We start from the raw sequence: 16,978 nt of genomic DNA, 5'->3' as shown, positions 1-16,978 counted from the left end.
AAAAAAACACTGAGTTGGAAGGCAAATTATACTCAGCATTGTTTTTCAGTAGGAGGGCTTTTCTGTCTCTTTTGCCCCTTTTACTTCCTTAGTGGATCTGGATCACCACAAGCTAACTGGGTATTCTGTAGAAGGTGGTTTATGACTAAAGTGTGACAGTGCCTTATGGATCTCTGTATAACTTGTAACCGGTTCCCTCTAGTTCTGGCAATACGGGCAGTGGGTGGACGTGGTTGTGGATGACCGACTACCGACAAAGAAAGGCAAGTTGCTGTTTGTGAAGTCTACAACAGCCAGTGAGTTCTGGAGCGCCCTCCTGGAGAAAGCCTATGCCAAGTAAGTGCAGTACCACATTCCAACTACAGGGGCTTCAGCGCACTATCCCTGTGAGTGGAACATTGATAATTAGGCACAGATCCAGCACTGAACCTAACTGGGCACTAGATCAACTTGATTTCAAGTTCTTCCATAGTTGTGTATATCTATAAGCTTTTGAAACTCTTTTATGCTTTTAATTAACCAAAAAGGTTTACTTGGGCTTTTTTATATAATTCTTTTTTTTCTTTTTTTCTAAATCTCAAAACTGAGGGCTGGTGCACACCAAGAGCGCTTCTGAGTGCATTTAACCTCTTTACGACTGCTCAACGCCAATCGGTGTGAGCAGTGCGGCAGCCCCAGGACCACTGCACACCAATTGGCGTGAAGTGCTAGGAGCAGGGATTGCAGGAGATTGCGCGCGCCGATGCGTGCACATCTCCGCATAAATGACGGAGCTTTCACCATCAGTCTCCCAGCGGCGATTGCTGCTAGGAGACTGTTAGACGGCAAAACAGATCTAAAGCAGCGCTGTACTGGGGACAGCAGTGTGACTGCCGATCGCTGTCATTGGCTGCCGGCGGGAGGAAGGGTGGGTTATAAAATTAATAATAAAATAGGTTTATTTAATGAAAAAAAAACAATAAATATTTATAAAAAATACAACCATCATGGGAGCGAACCTCGCTCACCAACAGAAAGTTCTGTTGGTGGCCAGAAAAGGAGGTGGGGGAATCACTTGTGTTCTGAGGTGATACAGCCTCCTCATTCACACCAGTGCGCTTCTGTCCGCTTTTTGTCAGCAACATGTATCTGTAACATTATGTGCTGAAAAAAAACCGGACAGAAGCGCACTTGGAAAATCGCTCTGAAAAGCGTAGAACAGCGTTTTTCCAAAGGTTTTCTTTAAAACAAAACAAGTACACTTGCAGTTCTACTGTATTTAAAATAGAAAATTGCTACACCAAAACGCTCCCAAAATCACTAGGTTTAAATAGAAAATCATTAGGCACATGCCGAGAATCACTAGAGAAATCACTTCTAAAAGTGCTGAGCGTTTTGTGATTACGCTAGCGCTTTTAGGTGTGGGCTGTTCTTTACTGGAATAGGTTGTAATAAGTTAATTTTGCTTATGTAAAATGCATTCATAAGTTTTGCATGTTACGCAAAATTAAGAATGTGGTAGTCGTACTCGTAAATGATTTTTCACATAAATTAGGAAAAACGTTTGTGAAAGCCAGAGTGATTATGGACAATAGTGGAAATAAGTAAAAAAAAAAAAAAACTTTTTCAAAAAGACCTTGTACTTTTTAAAGAGACTCTGTAACAAAATTTTCCGCCTTTTTTCTTCTATCCTATAAGTTCCTATGCCTGTTCTAATGTGGTCTGTCTTACTGCAGCCTTTCCTAGTTGCACAGTGACTGTATTATCTCTGTTATATGATCTAATCTTCTCTCTTCTGTCGGCTCTGTCGGGCTGAGGCAGTCAGACTGGAATGTGCAGGGCTGCTTGTGATTGGATAGAAGCTATACACACCCTGTCCAGGCCCCCAGCAGGCTCTGTATGACTCACACACTCTGCTTATGTGAGCCTATTACAAGCTGGTTAGTTTGTTTGTAAACACTGCCTAAAACTGGCAATCACATGCCAGGTTTGCAGCAGAGAGTGGCAGAAACAGCACAGAGGGGTCCAGGAGTACATAAGGAATAGAATGGTATGCTTTTTTTTGTAAGAATTTTAGAGTTCAGATTCTCTTTAAGAAAATTGATTTTAAAAAAAATTCAAAGACATTTTTTTTTTTGGGGGGGGGGGGGGGGGGGGGACTTGCTAAATAAGAGCGAAGGGGTTTTCTGGATTTTTCTTCATGTTATGGGGCTCAAAACATTATTTTGAGAATGTTTATCAGAATATGTAATGTATCTCTGGTGTATAATTTTGACACCCTTTTCTAGGCGTACATGGCATATTGGCGTGGAGGGGTTTTGGCGTAAGGTGAGCCGAACGACAGCTCGCACTGCTGAGGCACAAATTCGGGGGTGTTAAATACTATTCCCCCTCCGAGTCGTCGCAACTCGGAGGGAGAAATAATTCGGAGTCCGGCAATCGCCGGATCGCAGAATTACCTGTGTGCGGGGGGCAGACTATAGCATTACTTCTACCCTATAGCCACGCCAAGTTTCGGTGATTCGCAGCTCGTGGGAAGCGCTGAAAAACCCGGCTTCATTTTCTAGGTTGCTGGAATCAGTACCTTGTAGTCAATTCAGCAGTTGTACGTTTCAGATTCCTATTATTGTTGTCATTTATGTACCTCTTTTGCCATCTAGTGGTAGAATTTGAGTAATTACCTCAGTAATGGACCATCCCGAGACTTCCCAGATTGTACTGGACCCCACCAGAGTGGCCCAGGACCAGGGGCAAACCCAGGATTTTCAAGGGGGGGATTCTTGAAAGGTTTCCCTCAGCCACGCACCATACAGTATAATAATATGGTATAACATCATCCTGAGTACACATAATGCAATTTCCCATCCAACTGACAGGATCTGACAATTATTTCCTAAATGTCCGATCTGCTCCCGATTGACAATGGGATCGATCAGGAGCAGTTTGGAGACAGATAATAATGAGGACAGCCGACATTGGTGATGAAGGGGAAAGTGAAGCTCTCACACAGCAGGGCACGGGGCTGTGCTTATACCTGACTCTGTTGAGTTCCCCAGAGCTGCCGCATGCTCTGCACACACGCTGCTGCTCCATCCACGGTTGCCATCTCATCCTTTTAAGTACTGGCACATATGAATTATACATGCGTTGTGGCTAGTAGATGCAGTTTAAGCACTGATTATGTGTGAGTAGCCCCAGAACCTGTATAACTTAGTTGTGAACCTGTATAACTTAGATGTGTCTGTATTTAAATAGATGAGGTGACAACCCTAGCTCTTGGTCTGAGGGGGGATTCTGGGCAGCTGTAATCCCCCCCCTGCGTTTGCCTATGAGGACCCTCTCCTTCTTGTGGCCGTTATCCTGTCCGAGTACTAGCATGGACAAGTAAGGTCTGCACGTGCCCAGTAGACCAAAGCATGGAGGGAAAAAGCAGAGTACGAGCAGCTTCATTCTACTGGGCATGTGCAGACTTTACTCACCATATTCAACAAGCTCTTGTCAGATAGGTTTAGAGGGACCCAGTGCTGGAATGGAGGGCTTTAGGTGGATCAGGGAAGCCTCTGGACTATCTGCTTCTTGGAGTGATCACTGTGAGCCTATCCCATTGGCTCACATTGATGACAGGGTCAGGAGACAATGAAATCGGCTCACAGAACTCTGCCGTCATAGCAGAGCGAGGGGCCTGCGGTGATGTGTGAAGGGCGTGACCGGCAAGAGCGGTCGGTCCGTGCGGTGACTCATCGGTAAGCCCTATTTTTTGGTACCAAAACAGTACTTCCTGGGTCGTGGCTTAGCTTCCGATTAGAGGAAGCTTACAGAGGCGGGGAGCGAGGGGACAGAGGCGGGAGCCATGCAATGGAGGAGGAGGGGGAGGTGAACGGTGATTGACAAATATAAGGTAAACAGAAGGCTAGCGACAAGCAGATTGACGTGAGCGTGGCGCTATTTTTCAGGGGGACAGCAGAGCCGGGGGGAGGGGGGGACTGGCGGCGGCACCAGGAGGACACAGAAGCATGTCATTGTGCAGAGAACATGCCTCTGTGTCCTATTAAGATTTAGAAAATCTGCCTCGGGTTCTCTTTAAAGAGGAACTGTATGAATAATATCACTTTTTTTTTAAATAAAATTAATTTACACATTATTAAGTCAGTGTTTACCCATTATAAAATCTTTCCTCTCCCTGATTTACATTCTGAAATATATCCCTGGTGGTGACGTGTTAATAGTCCTGCCATTGATCTGTACGGAATGTTCATTACTGAGAGTTCTATGCACAGAGAGAGATACTGTTTGCTTGGCAGTTGGAAAAAGCTGTTATTTCCCACAATGCAATGAGGTTTCAAGTAAACTGTCAGGACCATGGTCATGACTACAAGTTGGTAACCTGGAGACCCACCGTTCCTGGAAGCATCAAAGCATTCCTGAACTGAGTGGCACCAAATGAAATTACTAACAGTGGCATGTTGTAGCGCAGAGGTCCTCAAACCCTTCTGGAGCCGAGGACCGCTTTGATGCAAGACATTCTTTCCAAGGCCCGGCACACCGGGATGGGGAGAAATCAACAGCATAAAAGATGATTAAGTGTACATAATATTATTATTGTGCGTTTTGCGGTAAAAATCGCCACAAAAACACGTAGTGAGTACAAGCCTTTGGGGCTGGTTTACATGGATGGCAGTGCTTACCATTTAAGTGCTGTCCAATACCACTGTTTCCTGTCATATACAGTTTTTTTTTTTTTTCTCTTTTTCCCCTTTTCCCTCTCTTTTCTTTCCATTCTTTTTTCCTTTCCTTCTTTCTTTCCTTTTTTTTTTCTTTTTGCAAACAATCAGCAGCTCAACGAAAGCCATGTCCCAACCTGTTAACTTGGCTTCATCAGAGACCTCCTGTAGTTGGGAGTAATTTGCATCATAGTTTGCGTTAACATCTTTATTATATAATCGACTAAGCTAAAAAACAAAAAACAAACACTAGTTCCTCTGAATCCAATCCCACCCCTCCCCTCTACCGCCGAAACTTGTTTTAGACCCCCCATCTTATTCCTGTCCGCACTTCATTACTAGCTACAAGGGCCTATTGCTTCCTTTGCCGTAGCAAATGGACACATAAGGCGATAGATAACTCCCACCCCTTCTTCCACCTCCTACTTCATTCCTCTTACCACATCCATTCACCATTTACCTATACATTCACCCCATCCAACTATCCATTAATTCCGGGACTGGCCTCTTCCACCATTAAATTCAAATTATAACCTACTATTCCATAGTATACACATTTCTTTCCCTATTCTACAAGTAGGTTGTATTCTATCTTCTGCTTCTTCTACCACCTCATTACCTATTTCATCCTCCAAAATTGCTGTCATCTCAGTTACCCATTCCTGAACCGATGGTGCTCCTTGTGTTTTCCATAATTTTATAATAAGTTTCCTCGCAACTGCTGTTCCCAGGATCAACAATGACTCCCACACCTGACCCAATCCTTGAGCTCCATCCAGTACTCCAAACAGGGCCCCCATAATATCGATGGTTAATTGCTTAGTAAATTTGGTTTTTAAAAAATGTTCTACCTCCATCCAAAAATTCCTCACTATAGGACATTCCCACATCATATGTACCAAAGTACCGCGTTGATTAGTACACTTCCAACATAGATCATTTGCTATTAGGCCACTACTTGCCATCCTTGCCGGCAGGGCCGGATTTACCATAAGGCACACTAGGCACGTGCCTACAGGCGCCTGACTGGGTAGGGGTGGCTTTTAATAATGTCCCCATGACCCCATCACAATTAAAAACCTTAGACGCGATCCTCCATGACAGCGCCGTTCGCCCCGCCCCCTTACATCAGGATCTGGCAGCCGCAAATACAGTGAGGGGCGGGCGGCTAGTTAAAACACAGTCAGTCAATCTGTCCCGCTTTCCCTGCTCACTGGCCGCCGTATTCCTGCCTGGCCCTGCACGCAGCACTGCAACTTGCAAGCGAGCATCAGCTGCGTGCATAGGCGGCAGGGGGCGGCTCCTGTCAGTTTCTGCTGCCGGCTGGGCTGGGTTTGGGACTCTGGACAAAAACCACGTGGGCGACCAGGTCAGGCATCGCATATTCCAGGTAGGGAATTTAGCCTGCTGCCTGTTTGTGCTCACAGCCCTGAACGAGGGGGATAGAGAGACGAGGTAATCAAAAAGCTCCGCCCGCCCCTCTCTTGTGTGCTGTACACAAACGCAGTCGCAGCCAGACAAGATGTGTATTGAAGTGACAGGCGGGAGGGGGGCAGACGAAACTGCTTTGTAGCCGCCGCCTTCTCTACAGGGGGCTTCATGCTGCAACTTCTCCTCACACAGAGCGTGTTTGATGGACTGGTTGTTAGGGCTGTTAATATGTGTGTATATAGCTACTGTGGGAAGGAGGAGGGGGGGGGGGAGGATTCGGCTGCCTTTTGTGCCTCTGTTATTTTTTTTCCTACTCCTTGGGGGGTTGGGGTCGTTAGATGGCTGAGCAAACAGTTTGCATTCAGTTTTTCCACTGAGGTGTGTGTCTGTGTGTACAGTGTGTGTACAGTAAGTGTGTGTGTACAGTGAATGTGTGTGTGTGTGTGGGTATGTGTGGGTGTGTGCAGTGAATGAGTGTGTGTACTGTGAATGAGTGTGTGTGTTCACAGTGTGTGTGCAGTGAGTATGTGCACAGTGTATGTACAGTGAGTGTATGTGTATACAGTGTGTGTGTACAGTGAATGAGTGTGTATGTGCACAGTGTACAGTGAGTGTGTATTTTGAAGGTGCTCTGTGGTTGTATTCATTGCTTTTTTTTTTTTTTAAGTGGGAGCGGGGTGTCCGTGGTTGAAGGAATACTTTAAAAATGATTTTAACTTACCTGGGGTTTCTTCCAGCCCCCTGGACTCATCCTGTGCCCACAATGTCCTCCTGGTCCCCTCCGGCCAGCTGCAGCAAACTCCGCAAAGCTGGCTGGTCGCCAACTGTCGGTGGCTACTGCGCATGTGTGGCCCTGAGCTGCATGCACCCTGATTACACTCCCGGGAGCATTCTTCACAAGTAGCTATTTCAGCGTACTGCACATGCACAGAACGCTCCCGGTCACAGGAGCGCAGTCAGGGTGTTCACGGCTCGGAGCCGCTCTTGCGCAGCCGCTGACTCTTAGCAACCAGCCAGCTTTGCAGCGTTCGCCACAGCTGGCCAGAGGGGACCTGGAGGATGTTGTGGGCACAGGATGAGTCCAGGGGGCTGGAAGAAGCCCCAGGTAAGTTCAAATAATTTTTATTTTTAGCTTAAGGCTGGTTTCACACCAGGACGTTGCGTTAGAGGAGACGTTAAGGTCGCATAACGTGCCCCTAACGCAACGCCTGGTGCTGTTGGAGCAGGACGCTACCAAGAGCTGCGTTACAAGCAGCTCTTGGTGCGCCTGCTCTGTCGGAGGCACTGCGGAGACCACGTGAGCGGAGCTCTCTGCATCACGTGGTCCCGCCAGCCAATCAGCGGCCGCTCCAAGAAGAAAATACTGCAAGTGCAGTGAATATTAAGTAGCCATGTGCCTGGCTACGTAGCGGCCTCTCTCCGCCCCCAAAATAAAAAAACCCCACTCGTACTGAGCATGTGCAAGCAGTCTAACGCGGCTCTGCCGCTTAGAAAGTACTGCATGCAGTACGTTGTCTGGTGGCGCAGCATTACTATGTAACGCAACGTGGGCACTGTGAACAGCCCATTGATTTTTCATTGCTGTGCGGTGGGGTGCGTTACAGGCTGCTCTAACGTGCGCCTGTAACGTCCCACTGTGAAACCAGCCTAAAGGACAACTGAAGTTAGGGGGATATGGAGGCTGTCATATTTCTTCAATTTTAAGCAATGCCAGTTGCCTGGATGTCCTGCTAATCCTCTGCCTCTAATACTTGTAGACACAGACCCTGAACAAGCACGCAGCAGATCAGGGGCTTCTGACATTGTCAGATCTGACAGGATTAGCTGCATGCTTGTTTCTGGTTTAATTCAGACACTGCTGTAGTCAAATTGGTTCAGCAGGGCTGTCAGACAGCTGGTATTGTTTAAAAGGAAACAAATATGGCAGCCTCCATATACCTTTCACCTCGTTTGTCCTTTAACCCCCTTGGCGGTATGAAAAATACCGCCAGGGGGCAGCGCAGCAGTTTTTTTTTAATTATTTTTTTTAAATCATGTAGCGAGCCGAGGGCTCGCTACATGATAGCCGCTGCTCAGCGGCATCCCCCCAGCCCCGCCGATCGCCTCCGGCGATAGGCGATCAGGAAATCCCGTTCAAAGAACGGGATTTCCTGGAGGGCTTCCCCCGTCGCCATGGCGACGGGGCGGAATGACGTTACCGACGTCGGGACGTCATTGGGAGACCCGATCCACCCCTCGGCGCTGCCTGGCACTGATTGGCCAGGCAGCGCTCGGGGTCTGGGGGGGGGGGCGCGCGCCGCACCGGATAGCGGCGATCGGGCGAGCGGCGGCGGCGATCGGGGTGCTGGCGCAGCTAGCAAAGTGCTAGCTGCGTCCAGCAAAAAAAAAATTAAGTAAATCGGCCCAGCAGGGCCTGAGCGGCACCCTCCGGCGGCTTACCCCGTGTCACACACGGGGTTACCGCTAAGGAGGTTAAGTATTCCTATAAAAATGTTCCTTGAAGGGAAAAAAGTGCCCCCGGGGGGGTATTATCTCAGGAGGCGGAAGCCTCTAGATCAGGCATGGGCAAACTCGGCCCTCCAGCTGTTACGGAACTCCAAGTCCCACAATGCATATGTGGCTGTCAGACTCCTGCAATGCATTGTGGCACTTGTAGTTCCTTAATAGCTGGAGGGACAAGTTTGCCCATGCCTGCTCTAGATCCTAAAGAGACTTCCCATCCTCTTCAGCATAAGGGATCCCTACATTGCCTAGTGCAGGGAGAGCCATCTCTCTGCTTCTCCCCACATCCAACTAATTCTACAGAAGAGAAATCCATAACATGGGGGACAGGCCAGAATTGGAACAGTCCAGCGTTTACCTGTATACTTGCATTCAGGGCAAGCAGCTGTGCCGGTCTTTTGTACACCACCCTATACTTTATAAAGACAGGGGTGAGGTTGTTGCCTACTTAGGCTATCATTCATGATCAGTCTGTCGGTAAAGAGAATCAGTGCGGGAAAACACCGCTGGTGGATTTTTAGACTTCTGGGTGGGCATTCGTAGAAAAGTAGCCATGTGCGAAAGCAGTGCGGAGATTCCCCGAACTAAGCTGGCGGTAGGCAGGCGGTAGGCTTGTGGAGACACGGAAGCTGCCGAGTTGATACATTTCTCCGTGTTTCGCTCTGCTGCAGCTGCCTGGGAGGTCTGTGTGTCTCCATTCACTTACATTGGTATCGCCACATCAGAGGGAGCGGTACTTTCCGACCTCACACCGCTTGCGGTGATCTTCATGAATGAACATTTTGCTACATTTGTTCCGATAATCACCGCACAAGGTGGTGATTTATCACTCTGATTGGTAGTGTCATTTTTCCATGCGGAAAGAGGCTTTATGAATGCTGACTTTGCTAACTGGTCGGTAAAGTCAGCTGTTTTAAGCATTTCCCCATGCGGAAATGCTTTATGAATGATAGCCTTAGCGTTAAAATCTACTGATCACTGTCTACCTTCCACTAGAATTGACAGGTTACTGCCTGCCTGCCACTAGAGTCTGCCTGTTTGCCACTAGACTCAACAGATCACTATCAGCCTGTCCCTACACTCAACAGATCACTACACTCAACAGATCACTACCATCCTGTCACTAGACTCAACAGATCATTACACTCAACAGATCACTACCAGCCTGCCGCTAGACTCAACAGATCACTACCAGCCTGCCGCTAGACTTAACAGATCACTACCAGCCTGCCGCTAGACTCAACAGATCACTACAAGCCTGCCGCTAGACTTAACAGATCACTACCAGCCTGCCGCTAGACTTAACAGATCACTACCAGCCTGCCGCTAGACTTAACAGATCACTACCAGCCTGCCGCTAGACACAACAGATCACTACCAGCCTGTCGCTAGACTCAACAGATCACTACCAGCCTGCCGCTAGACTCAACAGATCACTACCAGCTGGCCATTAGAATAGCTGATTAATCAAGGTACTCAAGTCAGGTTAGTAGGTATAGACTGACTGAATCTGATTTGCCATGTGCAAAGTAGTGGTAAAGCCCCTGCTAAACTTGTGTGGTTTTTATTTTTCTTGGCTAAAATGATCATTGGTTGATGGTGTTAGGTGAAAAAATAGTGTGTACAGGTGTACCCCAATGTCATTAACTTCTCCTTCAACTACAGATTGAAATTGACCCATCAAATGCCATTGCAGCTGATTTTGATTGGGTTCACTTTCAATCTGCAGACTAATCGTATTTACATCAAATCACTAATCATCCATATTCCCTACCACCATCTTCCTATCACTAGAATATACCGATCACTAAAATCTACTTATTATTGCCTCCCTGTGGTTAGAAAACTATCACAATTTGTGTTATTAGTATAATTTCTTTGTGATTTGTATTATCTACTTGTTGGTAATAACAGTCTATATTTGGTTAATTTAGCATGTCAATGGCAATATCTGAATAATGTTGGTATTCTCTACTTGGCATTGGTAAAATCTGTATTACCTTGCATGGTTTTATTTTTAAGAATAGATGGCGTGAGTTGTATCTGAAGTAATCCAAATTGAGTGGAAGATCTTATCCCATAACCTCTTATCCAGTTTTAGGCCTACCTCTTTTTCCCATTTGGTCACATATGCGGGCAATGTCCTATGTGAGATCTCATCTAGTAAATTATTGATCTTTGATAGCGCCTTTGATGGTCTAAATTTTCTCAAGAACCACTGTTCATATGTGTTTATATCCTGTCTTAACGCTACGTGTTTCCTTATATACTCTCTCCAGAAACTAAGGAGTTGTACTTTGCTAAAGGCTGTTAACTCCCCTCTATCTAGGACCGATATGATATTTAGTTTTTTACAACCTATAATGTGAATAAATCTCATATCTGTATCTAGTTTATTGGCCCTACACCAAGCTCTGTCTTTAGCTGGAGCAAAATCCGGGTCAGCTGCAAGAGTCATCATCATCGGGGAAGGACCTTCACTAAGGTTCCATTGCTTAATTATCCCCGAAAAGATTTCTAATGACGGTGTCAACAATGGGTGCGAGGTAGATAGAACAGCTCGTTTAATTTTTTGTGGTACCCATGACTCAAATGACTCACGGCGCAGATCGTCACTCTCCAGTCTTACCCAAGTTCTACTATTATCATCAATTCTCAGTTCTAATACCCGTAACAAGTGAATACCCACATAGTATCTGTATATATATATATATATATATAAACCACGCCCCCTTGAGAAAGCCGGAAGCCGGCGAAACGTCGGGGGAGCCGCACTTTCCCTGCATGGGACGCCACGCCGTCCCGATCTTCACCTAGCCAGTTACCACAGCTCTGTCCGGCAGCCACCCGGCCATGCATGCTATCCGGGTGAGCCTACCATCAACCACACTGCCTGGACCCTGAGTACTGCCGAGTTCCTGTTATTCCAGGAAACATATGCGGATTACTACCACCATCCAGCATTGATATATCAGGCCATCATCAGGAGCCCTCTCAATCACGAGATCGAGATGAACTGACAGTAGCTCCACAGCGGGCCTTCAAGGTGTTGGTGAGACAAGCTTGGCTTTGACATTGATCACGCTGTTTGTTTGCTGCGCTGCCATGCGCTTATACAGTATGAGCTGCTGCTAATAGTGCCTGCCTTTTGTGCTACACGTGCTTACGCTATTGTTGTCTGCTAGTGACATTTGATCGATTTCCATCAGCCTGCACGTTCATGTCAGTTTTTCATTCCTTTCTGATGACAGCCAGTATCCAAGTCCTTTGATGTTATGAGAACTTTTGCCTCTTTTCAATGCTGACGCCAACTGGACTGTTATTTCCATCTTAGAGTTAGATGCCGGCGTACGGATGTGATTGCATGTGGACTGCCTGGGTGGATGAGTTGTGACGGGGTGGCCATCCCATGTGCTTTTAATTTTTTCAGTAATCTTCTTCAATAAATTTTGATATGACATTTGGCATATGTTTGTAATAACTAGTGTTTATTTATTAACTTAACTATCTGCCTGGGTAACATATACCCTGCTCTTTCTATTATCACTGCCACTATATTGATTATTAGTATCTGTATATATCCGGAGCAGCCAAACCCCCATACCTCTTACCTCTCGAGATCATGGAGTACGACAATCTGCGCCGAGTCCTAGACCAAATGAATTTTTGTAATATGGCGCTACATTCCTCAAACCATCTACCCGGGAGGGATATAGGCACACACTGCAATCGGAACAGCATCTTCGGTAAGATCATCATCTTAATAATCGCAATTCTTCCCATAATATTAAAAATTGAGCGATCCCAATTTTGTAATGCCACTTTACTTTCACTCAAAATATTCCCAAAATTACAGTTGTACAGATCCTGTGAGTGTGCGCATACATTCACCCCCAGATATCTGATCGATTTTTTTTCCCATTGGAACCCGGAGTACTCTATGATAGCTTCTTTTGTCTGTGACGAACAGCCCAAGTCCAAAACATATGTTTTTTGTCGATTTAGTTTGTAGTTCGTTTCTTTACTATATTCGACAAATAAGCTCAAACATTTTTCCAATGAACTTTTAGGCTCAGACAAAGTTAAGAGTATGTCGTCCGCATAGGCTATTATCTTAACTTCTTCATTTCCCACTTTAATACCTTTTATCTGAGAATCCAATTGTATACTCCTGATTAATGATTCCAGACAGAGATTGAACAGCACTGGGGAGAGGGGACAGCCCTGTCGTACCCCATTTGTTATCCCAAATGGTTCTGAAATATAGCCATTTATTTTTATTCTGGCTGATTGATTACTATATAATTGAGCTATTTTAGATATAAATAATGGCCCTAGTCCGATCTTCTTTAATGTGTTTATCAAGAAAGATCTTGACACTCTATCAAATGCTTTCTCTGCATCTATTGCCACAAGTATTGCTTCTTTTTTACTGGCTCTAAATCTATGTGCGACATCAATGGCCGTATAGATATTGTCTTTCATATGCCTATATTTCCTAAATCCCGACTGTTGTTCCCCCAGGACCAACTCTGCCGCCTCTTCCAATCTATTTGTTAGTATCTTAGAGTAGATCTTAATATCACAGTTAATGATGGAGATCGGGCGAAAGTCCGAACAATTCAGGAGTGATTTGCCCTCCTTTGGTATTAAAGAGATTATAGCTTCATTTGTTCTATCAGAGAATATCATCTCACGATCATCTTCATTAACCATTGCACAAAAGAACGGAGCCAAAGACTCTGAAAATTGTTCAAAGAATTCCAATGGGAATCCGTCTTGCCCCGGGCATTTCCCCTTAGCAGAAGACTTAATTGCTCTCAAAAATTCTTCTTTTTCTATTGGGGCTTCCAGTGACTCTTTTAACTCTTTTGTAATATGTGGCATGTCAGTTTTATCTAAAAAAGGACACTCATTTTCTGTTCCCAAACTACTGTTTAGATTATATAGCTTTTGATAATAATGCACAAATGCTGTACCTATCTTTTGCGTTGAAAATTGAAGATCACCTCTCTCATCCTCTATCTTTTCAATAAACACTGTACTTTTTTCTTTTTTTAGTAAGGATGCCATAATTTTTCCTGATCTATTCCTTCCAATTCTGTATTTTTTCCTAGTATCTTTATAATATTTTAGACATTGATCATCTAATAACTTATTAATCCGAGTTCTGACAGTATTCCATTTTGACCGGACAGGTTCTCCCGGACTTTGTTTGAGAATCATTTCTAATTTATTATACTCATCCAATAACTTATTAAGCTCACTTTTTTTTTCTCTTGTTTTCCTTGCATTTATTTTAATAAATATGCCTCTTAATACGCATTTTAGCGTGTCCCATAATAAACTATGTGATATACTGGGGGAGCAATTAAATTCAAAAAATTCCTTTATAGCATTTTGAATCTCTCCTATAACCTCTTTATCTTTTAATAATTCTGTCTGCAAACACCAACTTTTGGGACCATGAATCTCGCTAAAACCGTTTATGGACAGTCTTACTGGGGCGTGATCTGAAAAGGATCTATTACCAATACTTATATCCACTATGTCTCGGAGTTGGTCCTGGGGGATCAGAAAATAGTCAAGACGCGAGAACATATTATGCGTTTCAGAGTAATAGGTATAATCCTTAATTCCCAGATTAAATATACTCCAGGCATCCATCAATTTGTGAGATTTTATTAAATCCAGGCATACATCTTTCTCTTTTTTTGAAATGTTCCCAATCCCCCCGGTGCTGTCCAAACTCATATCCATGGTCATATTAAAGTCGCCTCCTATAATAATTTTCCCTTTCCCCCTCTGTTTTACTACGCCCAAAATTTTTTTTATAAATTTAGTTTGTCCTTTATTCGGGGCATAAATATTAGCCAATGTTACTGCATGACCCTCAACTTTACCCAATACTATCACGTATCTAGCTTCCACGTCTTTATATATCTCTTCTATCATAAAATTTAATTTCTTATGGAAAATGATCGAAACTCCTCTGGTTTTTTTAACTGAATTTGCATTGTTTATGCAGGTCGTGTATTTTTTATTTAGTAGGGATGGGATCTTCCCTTCTTTAAAATGTGTCTCTTGTAAGAAGCCTATATCAATATTGTTTCTATTTAATTCTTCTAAAATTCTACTCCTCTTTAATGGCGAGTTTGCACCTCTGACATTCAATGTTTCAATTCTTAGAACATTCATTTTTATTTATTATAGAAAAGTTAAAAATCCGTGATATAGAGGCCAGACCCGGTTCATACATACTAACCATTCATTCCTCATGCAACCAACAGCAAAGTCATTATCAAATGGTCGGCCGCACCAGATTTTTTTAAGTGGTCGACTTGTGTCTCTGAGACACTCTTGCCCACGCATTGATCTTATAGATCTCAATGCGTTGGCGATAGCTAGGATTGCTACTACCATGGAATGACGGGGATATATTACTATACCCTCTTAGAAAGAGAGAGAGAGAGAGAGGGAGAGAGGGAGAGAGAGAAAAAGAAAAAAATGCATGTCGGATAAGTAAGGGGAAGACTCCTATCTACTAGTCAATTCTTAGTCAAGACAAGTTCTGTGGTCTTTCCCATCGCTCTATTTTCACATCGTCTAGCCCTAAGAATGATAGCACTTCAACTATCGGATCACCATCTTGGATAGAGAAGCTTTTTCCATCTACGGTGATGAAAATTGATAGGGGGAAGCCCCATCTATAGCGACCTCCCTTTTGTTTTACAGCCTCTAGGATGGGCTTTAATAACCGTCTTCTTTGAATTGTTCGTATTGAATTATCATGAAACAGTTCAATATTGTATCCTTGATACTGCAGCCGCCCCTTGGTCCTGGCGGTATTCATCAATTGCTCTTTTTTCTTAAAGAAATGTATTCTACATAGTACATCAAAGCTTCTCCCTGTACTGATAGTTCTTTCTTTTCCTACCCGATGCACTCTGTCGAGTTCAATAACTGCCGGGGATTTTTCTCCCAGAATCTCTGCAAACATATTTTGCACAGTAGCATATAGGTCTTGAGGGGGAACCGTTGCTGGAATTCCCCTAATCTTGATGTTATTGCGTCTCCCCCTATTCTCCAAATCATCCATTTTACAGCTTAGGGCCCATAACTGCTGTTCTTGTGCCAGTAATTTTTCTGACAGACGTTTAGTATCTGGGCCTAGTGACTCCACCTCTTTTTCTAGGGCTTCCATTCTTTCTGTTATTCCTGCAATTGCTTCCTTAATTGGTCTCATTTCTTCGACCACTGCTTCCTTAATGGCTGTCTGTACCGTTTCCACCATTGTTGATTGGATCCCTATTGAAAATTCTTTTAGGATTTCTCTCATTTTTATTTCAGAGATTCCTTCAACCTTTCTTTCTCCTTCTATTAAATTAGTTTTTTCTTGTTTTGTCTGTTTCTTGTTCGGGGTTTGTATTTCAGCTGTTTGTATTCCCTTCCTCTCTGTACCTCCTGGACTAAGGGCTTTGCATGCTTCATTTAATCTTCTAATATGAGTATTAATCTCCTTTGGTGTAACCGCACCATGTGCCCCCATCAATAAGCGGGGGGAAGATATAGTTGCTCTAGGAGGTGTAACTACTTGTTTCGTTTGTTTAGATTGACCATCGTTCTGAGGGCTTGAACTGAACCCAAAATCATTTAGGTCTCTTTCCTGCTGATTAGCCCTCGTTCTGTTTTTAACTACTTTTGCCATGCTGGAACTTATGTATCTCAGCAACAATTCAGCCTCACCCGGCAGTTGCTATAGCCTCCTCCCACTCCGTTGATATTTCAGTTCTTAGGGCCTGGATCTCCTTGAAATAAAGATTTAGTAATGAGACTATTTTAGTTCACAGTATCAGTGGTCAGAGGCGGAAGACTACCCTAATCAATAATTTGTTCTTCTAATATTCCAATGGGAGGTACGGTAATTTATTGAACAATAATAATAAATAATGGCAATAGGAAGTGGTGGTTTCCTAAGAGGGTAAGTATAACAGCCTAAATGTTATGACTGTGTTGTAAAAAGCTTATGTCATAAATCTGGCAGTTGTCATTGCTGCTCTTTCCTAATGATTCCCCACAATGCGACTATGCGTTTGACTTCTGTCTGAGGAAGGCCTTTCCTCTCTCCCTTCCTCACCCCCCCCCCCCCCCCCGCTCCCTCCCCCTCCACCAAGCAGCTAAATTAGGTCTCTAATACTTCAAAAGGTGGATAGGGCAGAGCAGTAGGCAATAATAATAAAAAGTAATAGGTAGTAATAGGTAGTAATAGGTATATAATGCTGATAAAGAAGTAGTTTCATCTGAGTATATGGAAATGATGTTTCTATCTATTGAGATCTATTAAT

The 16,978-nt window shown here is 44.2% G+C and overlaps 1 protein-coding gene across 1 annotated transcript in view; it reads left to right on the top strand.

Annotated features, from left to right (window-relative positions):
• LOC137570978 (calpain-8-like) overlaps positions 1-16,978 on the top strand; it is a 124,309-nt gene that overhangs the window by 39,166 nt on the left and 68,165 nt on the right. Inside the window, exon 4 of the mRNA XM_068279676.1 lies at positions 203-336. Within this exon, the coding sequence (XP_068135777.1) occupies positions 203-336 (134 nt within the window). The remainder of the gene's footprint in view (positions 1-202; positions 337-16,978) is intronic.

Source organism: Hyperolius riggenbachi, chromosome 4, assembly GCF_040937935.1.
Source record: "Hyperolius riggenbachi isolate aHypRig1 chromosome 4, aHypRig1.pri, whole genome shotgun sequence".
Classification (NCBI taxonomy): domain Eukaryota; kingdom Metazoa; phylum Chordata; class Amphibia; order Anura; family Hyperoliidae; genus Hyperolius; species Hyperolius riggenbachi.
This window is presented reverse-complemented; position numbering and strand designations above follow the sequence as displayed.